At 51.5% G+C, this 12,571-nt stretch overlaps 1 protein-coding gene across 1 annotated transcript; it reads left to right on the top strand.

Annotated features, from left to right (window-relative positions):
* Positions 1-1,191: 1,191 nt before the first annotated feature.
* Positions 1,192-12,524, top strand: LOC112548841 (neoverrucotoxin subunit beta-like; the record flags this gene model as incomplete). The annotated part of the gene is made up of 3 exons (XM_025195584.1): positions 1,192-1,312; positions 9,106-9,233; positions 12,361-12,524. Coding segments are annotated over exons 1-3 (333 nt in total), but the record flags the coding sequence as incomplete, so codon positions are not given.
* Positions 12,525-12,571: the final 47 nt, after the last annotated feature.

The raw sequence follows: 12,571 nt of genomic DNA, 5'->3' as shown, positions 1-12,571 counted from the left end.
TTGCAGTGACTTTCTCCTGGGGTTGCCCCATAACAGAATGACATCCTGCCCTTGCCCTTGGCACTTGCCCTCTGGGAGACCCCTCATCCGCGGATGGATCCAGGGGGTGCACCTGTGCCCTGCTTTGATCCCTGCTCCACCCAAAGCATAAAGCGAACTGCTTGGCATGGCAGCAGTGTTCCTAGTCAGGCAGCACTAAGGGAGTTAATTGACTTCATGGCTTATTGAAAGCTCCCTGATTCCTTCTAAACTCTTCACTCCACAGGTGTTAGAGGCATCCAGTTAATTTTGAAGGCAGGACAAGTGAAATAACATCTTTAGATTATATTTGCTAATTGCTTGTGTTTCTATACTTAATGTATCATGGGGCAAATGAATAAACATCCCAAGTCCTTTATATTTGGTTTTGCTCTCATCTTAAAGTAAATAACACAGCCCTGGGCCATGAGCTGATTTCCTAAATCCTCTAGTTTCTTTTGAACTGGAGAAAAATATGCATTGGGTTATATGTGGTGAAGCACCACACCAGCTGCACCCACCTTTCCCAATTCCTAGATCGGCCCATGCCTACATCGAATCGGAGAGAGCACAGCACTGCTTCCTAGAAAGAAAAAGAAACAAACCACCCCCCTGAAACTGCCTTTTCCAAAACGTGAAAACTAGAGGTAAAATATGGCCACGGGGTGGCAGAGCTCAGCTATAAATCTGTCCCAGCAGATTTCCTTAATCTCCCTGCCTTGCTGTTGTTTGGTGGAAGTGCCTGCGTCTGTCACTCGCGGCCTGTCCTTGTGTTTTGTCTTCCAGGGATCACTTGATGGAGTCTGGAAATACAGAAAAAGGATTTAAATGGGAGGCCAGAGCCCAGGACAGATTTTGAGGTCATTGTGCCTGACCGCATTGAGGACAAAGCCTCGGCCCTGGCTGGGTTGGCTGCCCTGAAGGCCAGTTTCCTTGGTGGTCTGGTGGAGGTGGGTCTGTGAAATACTTAAAAGACACCACAAAATCCAAGCAGCGGGCCAGGACAGCGCACCAGTCCTCAACCGCAATGCAGTTTAAGCAGGTGACTATGCGTGAAATAGGTTGCATTGCCTGATGTACGTCACCAAGGCGCTGTCACCCGTGTGGTCACCGCTGTGCTGTATGGGGCTTCTTTGTGTTTGACCGAGAAGTGTCCTCATCTGCGGTCATCCAGGAGATACAGAGAGCGCTCCAGGTTATGATAAAAGAGATGCCGCTGGTCTCTACAGAAGGGGAAGAGTCCCTCAAAATGGATGACGAAGAGAAAACCCGGGCTGAGAAATTCAGCTGCAAGGTTCGTGGTGATTTTACTCTTGAGAGCAATCCGGTGCCCTAGCAGGATGCCATGGAAGTTGACTTGCCCGACACTGTCTCAGTGTAAACAGGAGGTGCTGTCAAACCCCTGATAAAAGAGCTGTGTTTGCAGTCAGAGCTGTAGCAGCACCGGCTTGGCTCACAGACAGCTCTTCAGACTCATTACAAAAGGTCCTAAGCCGCAGGCCCAGGCCCTCTCTTACGTCTGTAGCAAAGGTCTTGCAATCTCGATGGGGCAAAGTCCTTCACCATCTGGTGTTGCCTTGTCCTGCCGCACCCCTTTGTGAGACTCCCAGGGCACTGGAGCAGGATTGTGTCCCTTTAAGTCCCTGAAAGCACCCCAGTCCAAGCTTCAGCCCCTATTCCCAGCTGTTTTGGTCTCCCTTGCACTGTCTGAGGGCTCTGCTGTCCGGCAAGGCTGTGCCAGCAGTGACTGGATGCAGAAACCAACCTGGATTGGGCACATTTCCAAGGAGTTCCTGCAGCTCGGGTCAGCACAGGGGCTCGGGGGCAAGAGCACAGCTGGGAAGAAGGGCTGTCTCCATACTGAAGCCTGATTGATGCCCTAGGTAAGTCCTGGCTTTCCTCTCAAAAATGTTCTACGTGGCAGGGAGGATGACCCTGGGGGTGCTGCTCAGCGGCCGTGTGTTGGGTATGTCTGCATGGGAGATATGAAGCCTGAGTGAACACAGCCGAGCTTGCTCTGAACTAGCCAGGCTGGCCCGACCCAGCAGCTGAAGTCCTGCCCTTTGTTCTGGTGCAGTGCTGGGGGCCCTGGGTCTTTCTGCCCTGGGACACCGGCTGGACAGCCAGCTGCCTAGGGGTGTGCTTTTGGGATGCCTGCTCCTTACCAGGTCTAACGATGCAGCTCTGAGCCCATGTACACTGCTTCATGCATCACCTTGTGCACTTTCCTGAGGGTCTTGCATAGACATTGACTGGTGGGGGTCTAACCAAGCCCGCAGTGCTGGAGATTTCATAGCTCACATAGATGTTAGGGCTGGAAGGGACCTCAAGGATCATCAAGTCCAGCCCCCTGCCCCAGGGACAGGAAGTCAACTGGGGTCATAGTATCATAGTACTTAGGTATGGCTTGCCGTGCAAGTCTCTGATCATATGAGTGGCCTTTCTTTGGACTCTCTCAAGCTTTACCACGTCCTAACTAAGGTGCAGAGCTCAGAACTGGATGCAGTACTCTAGCTGCGGTCTCACCAGTGCTGAGAAGAGCCGAGTAGAGCAGGAGAATCACTTCTTTGCAATGGTTTTGCTGGAGATGCATCAATTGATGCATGCCAGCGTATTGTTGGCCCTGCTGGCTAGGAGATGTTCCTGGATGCTTTTGGTGAGCCATGGGGGCTTTTGTGCCCTCCCACCCCCTTTGATCCATGTTGGGATTACCTCCCTTTGGGCTTGGAGGATCGTCTCTTTAAGGAACGACCACTCTTCTTGGACACCCAACTCCCCTCCCCTCTGGGACCCCAGTGCCTCCCCAACTAGTCTCCTTACCTCATTGAAGTCCGCCCTCCTGATGTCCAGGGTTGCTGCCTTGCTGCAGGCCTTTCCCACCCTGCGCTGGATGGTGAATCCCAGCAGGCAATGATCACTGTTGCCCAGGTGGTCGAGCACCCGCAGACTCCTGACCAGCTCATTGCCCGTGGCTGACCAGGTCCAGCAAGGCGTCTCCCCTGGTGTGGCTGTGCACCTCCTGGGTCAGGTGGAGGTCCTGTATCTCAGCTAGGAACCTACATGAGAGGTCAGACCTGGCTGACTGCTCTTCCCAGCAGATGTCTGGAAAGTTCAGGTCCCCCATGATAACCACGTCCTTTGACCTAACTGCCTCCGCAAGCTGACTTAAGAAATCCCCGTCCAGCTCTTCCCCTTGGTTGGGTGGTCTGTAGTAGACCCCCACCGTTAAGTCCCTTTCTCCTCAACTTCCTTGTACTCTAACCCAGAGCACTTCAGCCTGCCCCTCCTCTGACCCCGTGCTACTCGTTGAGGATGTGTATTCCTCCTTGACGCAGAGCGCCACACCCCGCCTCTCCTCCCTGTCCTGTCCCTCCTGTACAGCCGATAGCCCTTGATAGTCACCGCCCAGTCGTGCGTTGGGTCCCACCACATTTCCGTGAGCCCCACTATGTCTGGGTTGGTGTCAGCTAGCAGGAGGGCAAGTTCCTCCTGCTTGTTCCCCATACTACGAGCATTAGTGTAGAGGCATTTGAGGCCTCCTGAAGATGTGTGTACTGGCCCCCTACTCTCTGTACTGCCCTGGCCCCTGTTGCTTACCTGGGTATTCTGCTTGTCGTCAGTCTAGGCTGGGTTGTTCTTGTTGGTGATGTTTGGTTTATACTGTTCATACTGTGGTCAATCATTACTCTCAGGTCTTGGTGACAAATGATTGGGGATCTGCAGTCCTGTTACCTGATGAGAGGCAGCAGTTGCACTAGCACCCATGTCATGAGTTTTGCCTGTGAGCAGCTAGGGTGCAGGGGGGTTCTGGTGCCCCAGAACCCCCCCTGCACCAATCTCCTTGACAGCTGGCAGGCTTTGTGGCCACAGCAGGGGGCATCATCCCTGCAGCTGTCACCCACCCGTGCCTTAAGACACACAGTGTCACCCATGTCACAAGTTTTGCTTGTCCACAGCTTGAGGTGCCATTTCCCCCAAGCCCCTATCACCTTGAAACTTAGCAGGCTTTGTGGCCTAACCGGGGGCTAGCAAGCCTGTAGTTTTGACCCTGCTGTGGCTTAACACATACACATGACACAAGTTTAGCTCTCAAGCATTTGGGGTACAGTTTCTCCAAACTCCCTGCACCTAACTTCTTGAAACTTGGCACACTTTATGCCCTCAGAAGGGGATACAATTTCTGCAAGTTCTATCCAAAACTGGCCAGAAATAACAAAGTTATACGCTGTTTCAACCTTCCCCATTATAGCCTATGGGTGAAGCATTGAAACAGCGTCAAAACGGTGAAACATTTCAACTTGCCTCATTTTGTTTTGAGGCTGTTTTGACCATATCTGCTTCATTTTGATTTTGCTGTTTCAACTTTGAAACAGGTCAAAACTGTGTTGAAACACAACTGGTGGTGAAATTTCACACAGCCCTAATACCTAGGTGGACGGGGGTAAGTTTAGTTTTAAAAAGGCTGTACTGTGGGGTGACTGACTGACGTAGCACGGTCCTCTTTCTGTACTGAATGGCACACCCAGTGATGGATCTGACATTACATAGACAGATGTTGTGTTGCAGGGTAAGTAATATTATAAAATTCATTCACTGTAATAGATTGACAAAGGGTACAGAGACAAACACATACAAAACCAATGCTGACAAGTAGGGATTGAGCACCGGGGTCTTTGAACATTAAATAGGGACAAATTGAAAAATCAGGGTCAAAGCAAAGGGTTTGGGACTGTAACATAAGTTCTTCACAAAGGAAACCAGAGCCAACATCCTTACAGTTATTGACTGTGATGGCTTTAAATTGGCCATTAGGTTGTTTTAGAGCCTAATGTTTGCTTGTCTGTGGGATTGCAGATTGCTAGTGACATTCCATAGGGGTTGTGTCATATTAGTCAATAAAGGTTTACCGATATCCTGCTTTACTATGAAAGGTCCAATCTGATGTCTTTCTGCTTTGTCATGGATTATGATTTCTGTGGCTAGGGTTGGGGAGTCCTTGGAAGTAGAAGCTCCCCACAGCCCAGAGCTGGATAACGAGAAGTCATGCACTAGGGTGCCACAGCTGGAAAGGGGACATTCCTCAGGGCAGCTGGTGGCATTGAAGGTAAAGTCTATGGGTTCAGATTTTGGATGGGTGAAGTTGACAGGCAACTGTCCTTGTAGGGAGCTGACGGTCATTTGTGGTGGGACATCTGGACTAGTACTATTACTGCCACAGCACTCCTGGATGGTGTGCTCCCCAGCAGGAAGGGGACTGGAAAGGTTCCACGCTATACAGCAGAGCTTTCCAAACTGTGTGCCGCGACACATTAGTGTGTCGGCGGCAGTGTGTAGGTGTGTCGCGCGACATGCAGAAAATTTTGCGGAAGGGCACCGCGGAGATCCCTTGCTCGCGTCTGCTTCCCTTGGCCCCTCCCCCGGAACTGAATTACTGTGTCGCGAAATGATGCATGTCTAAAGAGTGTGTCACCAACATGAAAAGTTTGGAAAGCTCTGCTATACAGGAACTGGGGGAAGGTGGTGGTGGAGAGGGTATGGTTAGGGACACCGCGGGGAGAAATTTCATAGATTTCATAGACATCAGAGCTGGAAGGGACCTTGGAAGATCATTGCGTCCAGCCCCCTGCCCCGGGGGCAGGAAGTCAGCTGGGGTCATAGGATCCCAGCAAGACAGACATCTAAATGTCGCTTGAAGGTGTTAAAATAGGTGCTTGAACCAAGTCCAATGGCAAGATATTTCAGACCTTGGGGGCTTGGAGAGTAAAGAAGTTCTTCCTTATGTCCAGCCTGAAACGGTTTTGAAGGAGTTTATAACCGTTAGACCTTGTCATTCCTTGGGGTGCGGAGGGCACATACTGCTGCAGAATACTATTTTATACCCATAAAAGCAACTACAAATTATATTTTTATTACAAGTACACCTTATATCCTATAAAACTAATACTAACATAATAAAAGAAGAAGCCTGCAGCAGCAGCCCCACCCAGTTCTAGCACAGCTGGCCCTTCCACCCACGAGGGTGGGAGCGAGACATGATAGGATGTGTTGAAGGCAGGTGTAGGTGCCTGGCTCCCACCCTCGTGGGCGGAAGGGCTGAGTGGGGCACAGTTCGCTGACTGGATGAAAGTGCCTGGCAGGCTGGAAAGGTGAAAGAATAAGGAGTGCAGTGCTTTGTATAGCCTCTTCCCAGCACAGCGATGCATCATCTGGGGGGATAGGAGACAGGTGTGGGGCTGCAGAGCTGCTCCAACCCAAGTCCTTTCCTGAAGGGAGAGACCCAGGGAGGTGTCAGGGGGCAGCACATCCCTGGGACCTGCATGGGGGTGGCCTGCAAAATGTTTCATCGGCATGGCATTCAGCGGGGGGTTGTATCCAGCCCATGTCCTAGAATTAAAGTCAGTCAATGGAGTCAACTGCCCAGGGCCGCGGAGGCATCTCCTGCACTGGAGGTTTCCAAGAGGAGGCTGGAGAAGCCCTGCACAGGGGTGATTTAGGAGCAGCATGCTGCATTCGTGCAGAGGGCTGGAGTGGATGACTTCGAGGTCCCTGCCAGCCCTGCAGTCAACAAATAAATCCTATTTAATGCTTTATTAAATGATGGTGGAAATTATCCATTGATAACGGTGACATCCATGATGTTCTGGCCGGCACTAAAGACCTCTGCAAAGAGAGATTCTTTGAATAAGGGACTAGGCCTAGGCTTTGGGGCTGAGGAACCAGCGAGGAGGCTACACGGAGTAGTAGGCACCCCACAATGATCCCCTGTGCAGCTGTCTCATAGGGCTGTGTGAAACAGAACAATTTCATTTCGACATCTGTTTTGACATTTTGATAGGACAGTGTTTCGTTTTGACTTGCATTTTGTTGAAACTCTTTTGACGCAGTATCACCCATAGGCAATAATGGGGAACCATGAAACTGCCTATAACTTTGTCAGTTCTTGCTTGATTCAGATGAATGTCCCCTTCTGAGGTCATGAGGCTTGCCATCTTTCACAGAGATAGATGCAGAGGGTTTGGGGAAACGGCACATCAAGTGAGCGAAACTTTTGAAACATTTGAATTGCCCTCCTTTCATTTTGAGGCTGTTTCAAAGCCCTTTGTTTCATTTTGATTTCACTGTTTTGAGCTCAAAACAAGTCGAAAAAGCATTGAAACAAAACAGCCGGTGAAGTTTCGCACAGCCCCACATTCTGTTCATTCTCCTGTGGTGCAATGTTTGTTATGCCGAAGAAACACTTCCCAGAAATCACCCTTCCTCCCCAGAAACGTGAAAAAGCCACAGTGCCTCAACTCCTCCCTGACAACTGCACCCAAGGACATCGGAATGTAGTTTCTGTTTTGCACCCAGATGGATTTCAGAGAACTTTGAAAGCTTCTGTGTCCTGTGTTCAAGTCAGAGCAATCTGCAGGTTAGGAAGGAAGAAGAAGCCCTTGATTTCCTACCAGGTCTGACTGCACCCAGGTAAGAGCAGAAGTGCTGGAAACTGTCTGTTTTCCAGCAGGAAAGCTGAGAGTCCGGGGTTTTTCCTCAGCCCAGCTGCTGACGGCAGAGAACTGCAGTGGCCTGCTTGCCAGGCCAGGGCTCTGGGTGGATAAAATCCCCTGTGCTCCTCTGCTGAGCTGGAAGCACAAGGGAGTGAATCATTAAGACTTGAGGGTGGGGGCCCTGCCTCAATGACTCGCTGGGGTGGACAGGACTGGTCCTACCTGCCTTCCCTTCCCTCGGCCTCATCAGCAGTCTTGGGCACGCGGCTTCCTTGGTGCCAGGTGGGGCTGCAGCTTGGGGGTGGTCTCTGGAGTCAGAATGGGGTGCTAGTGCCCTGGGGTAGGTGTGTGGGGCTGCACAGGGGAGCCTGGGGGGTGCAATAAGCAGTCTGTGGTCTCCAGGTGCCACCAGACCCTCCTGCCCACCTCCATGTGCTGAGAGGGCTCCTGGGCTCCAGTGTCCTGTGCTGGGAGGTGCAACCTGGGCGCTGGGGTCACAGTCTCTGGGTGGCTGCAGTGATGTCCTCTCCTCCTGACCTCCCTCCACCTGATCCAGGCAGTCGCTGTGCCACAGAGCAAGTGCTTCTGGGAGTCCTGAGTGCCCCTGGCAGTGTTGTGCCCCAGCTCAACTCTGGGATCGTGCCCGGTATGCAAAGGCCAATAAAGATACCAGGGGTGCTAGCAATAAAAGGTGCGAGCGGAATAATTTCACGTAACAAGCACACCAGATTACTATATCTAAGCATCTTTTATACAGGAGTTTTTGAGCCTTCATAAGCATGCTTGTTTGCTGATTGGTTATAAGGGAGTGACACAAGAAGTTCTTTACTGAGCATGTCTCTATACCTGTGTTTTAGCTATGTATCTCATTTCCATACATGTGTGTTTCATTAGCATACTTTCTCCCCACCTAGGGGCGTGATTTTTAGTATTCTAATGAGCCCTTTTAACCCAGTTCCCTGTTTTTTCTTTTTGTTTTCAAGCCCCTTTATCTAAGACTGTCTCCTTATCATTGCAGATGGGCATTCGTCACATAACATTCTCTTCTGCTTCATCCTCGGGTAGTGCTTTCTAGGTCACTCCTTACAGCAGGGCTCAGCTCTGGGGCCAGGCTGGGCTGGGGCTTGTCATGCTTGCGGTGGCAGAAGAGGCCGGTCTCACTTCAGTGCTGTGTGAATGCACTTGCCTCCTCTGCACAGGTCTTCACAGGCTAAGCTCCCACTTTGGGGCAGAGGTACCTGCGCCCCCACACTGGGCATCTGACAAGGCCTGGTATGGGGCTGTGGCCTCTGCTCCTTCCACTGGTCTTTGTGCAGTTGTTGGAGCCCCAAATGTGTCCCAGGATTTACCATGGCCTCAGCTCTTTGCTGTATGTTTTAAATCTGCCCCTGTCCGAATTTGAGCTACCTGACCTTTAATTTAATGTAGCTCAGTGGCCTGTGCATGCAACATGGTATGATCCAGAATCCTGCTCACAAACTCAGGTATCCAGTGCGATGCTCTGAGGTATCCAGCTGGGAGGCTCGGAGGCTGCAGACATGACCAAGTATTGACTCTGCTGCCTGGAGGACATTAGTGTAACACCAGCTGTTTCTTGCAGGAGAGACAGAGACGTGTGCGGACATCGAGCCATGGACAGCTCTGATGACACAATCGAGATGTCGGCACTGGGCCGCCCTTTCCAGCTGGGGATGCTGTACGACTGCCGCAAGGAGACACTTATCCCAGGTAGGTCCCTGGCTGCAGCCCCTGTGGCAGGAGTGGAGGCAGGAACGGGCCATGGCCTGAATCGCCTCCTAGCTGGGAATGAGCTCCATGTTCTCCAAGTGCCCTGGTTACATCCATGGAAAGGGCCCGGCACATTATCACTGCAGTTCAGCCAGAAGTAGTTGGATGGGGCAGGATGTATGTGTACTGGGGTGGTGACCCAGCACCAGTCAGATCTTGGACATGTTGATCTAACGCATGGGTTGGCGATGGGTTTGGGCAGAGTGCCAAGAACACCTCAGCCTCGACTTGTAAGATATTGGTGTGCCAGAGGTGGATGGTGGGAGCGCAGATGCCCCCGCTGCAAGTGCCGGCTGGAGAATTGGCGTAGGAGAACCGTGGCCATGATTGCTGTGGCCACTTTCAGGAGCTTTGCGGCTGCTCCCTGGGCGGCAAGATTGGCTGTGAGGGAACCCCCCTCATCACTGACTGGTTACTGGGAGGTCACGTGCCCCCCTGACTAATGTGGCACCAGGCGCCCATGCCCCTCCAGGTCCTCCACCCCTCCTCAAGATCAAGAACTTGTGTTTGACAGTAGTCAGCCTGTACTAGATCTTTCTTCTGTTTTCTCCAATCCTCCTGCAGGAAATCCCCCCCAACAAGAGCACTGCTTGAGGTCTTGTACAAGGCTTTTCCCTGGCTCTACCCAGGTGGAGCTTTTAGGTTTTCATGGGGCTTCTTTTGGAGCAAGGGGAGTCATTAGGGCAGCTGAGCAAACAGCCAGTCCCTGCAGCCGTCACCTGGGGCCGCAGTCTTTGCCCCTGGGAGGTTCTCAGCCCCTTCTGAACCTCAGCCCACAGATGCTGTACATCAAGGAGCCTAAATATTCTCTTGTGACCCATACAGCATGTGCTTTGCTCATCTGTAACAACTTCCTAGTGCAGGTGTTGAGTATTTGCTGGAACGGAGCAACATAGGGATGTGCCTTGCCCTTTATCAGGGACAGATTTCTGCTACTAGCTTTATATGTGGATGTTCTGGTTAAGTTCAGTGTTACAGAGTCAGCAAGAACAAGATATGTTCCTAGCCAGCATTCCCTCTAAGCTGTGTGGTGTGCGTGGCTGCACAGGAGCACTCATGCTGCACTGCCAGGTGTGTTTGCACAGCCATGCACGTCACACAGCTTAGAGGGAGTGCTGTTCCTAGCACACCCTGTGTTGTGAGACACGGCTGGCTTCATCCTGCCCCAGTGTAGGATTTAGCACTCCATCATGGCAACCAGCTTCCTTAGCTGCAAGATCGTCCTCCCTCTTCCTGCTGTCCCCAGCTCCATTCACTACATGCCTTGCATGTTCTGCAGCTGATGAGGCAGGGACCCTACAAACAGCAGCCTTGTTCATTCCAGCATCCTAATTCACTCCCCAAGAGCAATCCAGTCAGTGAGGTGAATGAGGCAGGAGTCCAGTGAAAAAAATACCATAGGGTGTAACCATGGGATTAAAGATGATAACAACCAGCATTGAGCAAAGCGGCATTGTTGCCTTGTGCCTGACACCTATTACTTCTGCTGGTGGAGTCCAAACTTGCATTCATCTTTGCAGCTGCATCACACTGCAGTCTCACGCAGAGTCTGTGATCACCAAGCCCCGAAGATCGTTCCCTGCAGATCTGCTGCCCAGTCAGTTGTCATCCATCTTGTAGTTATTTGGTTCTTCTTCCCCAGGTGCAGTATGTTGCATTTGTTATCCTTGAACTGCATCCTAGTGGCTCCAGCCCAGCTTTCCAATGTATCGAGATCCTTCTGAATCATGCTCCTGTGCCCCAGTGTGTTCTCAATCCGTCCCACTTGTATGTTTGATTAGGGAGCTCTCTGCTTCAGTACAGCACTAACAAATACCTTGAACAGCACTGAATGCTGCACAGCCGCAGTCTGTAAAGCTATGGAAACTTCCAGTGTTCAGAAAGGTGGCTAGCTGTCTTAGCCTGAACCCAGGGAGAAGGAAGGGCAGGGAGCATTGGACAAAGCAGCTGCTGCCTAGGGAAGCTCCTGCCTTTCTGAACCAGTCAGCTGTAATGCTCCCCTCTGCTCTGCCTCTGCCTTGCTCTTCAGTACTTGTGACATCGTGTCCCTTCCTGCCTGTCTACGTGGCCATTCATCTGGCAACAGCAGGACAGCAAGAGCTGCTGCCCCTTCCCACAGCAGCTCAGTGGCTGGGGCATGGTCCTGAGGGCAGAGAACCAGGGGTCATCATCACCCAGGCCCTTCTCACATGCTCTTTCTGAAGCCGGGCCACTGCCCCTTGCCTTTCATATAGCCGTTGGAAGAAAAGGGTGGAAGGCAGCACCTGCCCCACTGGGAGCAAGAGCCTAGACTGGAACCCAGACCTCCAGCCCTCTCACTGAGCCACGTGTCCTCCAGCTTGTCCTGCCCCTCCTGGCCCAATTTGTCTCCCAGGTACCTCCCTCTCGTAGCCGTCCGGGGAGACAGCTATAAGAAGAGCCCCTGCATAACGGTTGAGCTGTGGTGTGGGGGCTGCAGTGCTGTGCTGAAGGGTCAGAGAGACTCAGATCCATACTACCTCTAGGCCAGGAGTCCTAGACCCCCGCCCTTCCAGCCTCCAGGTGAGAACTACTGGAAGGAAAGACTGGGAGGTCCCTCCTTCCCCATCTCCATTCCTGTGACTACAAGTAGTAGTCGTGGATTTGAGATGCTTTGGGTCCACATATACAGGTATTAGAAAGGTGTTGGCAAAGCTGTCTAGAGGGTAGGTGAGCAGACCACTGTAGAAAGCGTTAAGGAAAGAGAAGGGCGCGCACTGCAGACGCAGCATACGGTGACATGCCCGTGGAGGGCACTTCTTCTGTGCTCCTCTGCACTGACTCCAAATTCTGCTGCCGAGCCTCCTGTCAGTACAACTTCACGTGGGGTTATGATCTAGACGTTGCATATTCCTGGTTATGGGTTTGTTGGTCTTTTTAACATAGGATTTTCTGTTTTAACCCCTCACGCACTACAGTGCTTGTCTTCTTGCCAGGACAGACAGGTTATTCAACAGTATTCAGTTCCCCTTTTCTTTGTATGCTACAGTTGGTTAAAACAAAGAGTTCTTATCCTGCTGCCCTTGACCGTGCATTTGTAATGTTCTAGGCATCTCTCTGTGGGACCTGGACACCCTCCGAAATGACGTGGATACAAAACCACAGTCCAAGACAGAATTTCAGATCATTGCATCAGACACCATTGATGCCAAGGCCTCTGCTCTCAACATCACAACTTCCCTGAAGGCCAGCTTCTTCTGTGGCCTGGTGAAAGTGAACGGATCGGCTGAATATTTAAATGATACCAAGACATCCAGACA

The sequence above is a fragment of the Alligator sinensis genome, unplaced genomic scaffold, assembly GCF_000455745.1.
Source record: "Alligator sinensis unplaced genomic scaffold, ASM45574v1 scaffold1819_1, whole genome shotgun sequence".
In the NCBI taxonomy this organism is placed as follows: domain Eukaryota; kingdom Metazoa; phylum Chordata; order Crocodylia; family Alligatoridae; genus Alligator; species Alligator sinensis.
This window is presented reverse-complemented; position numbering and strand designations above follow the sequence as displayed.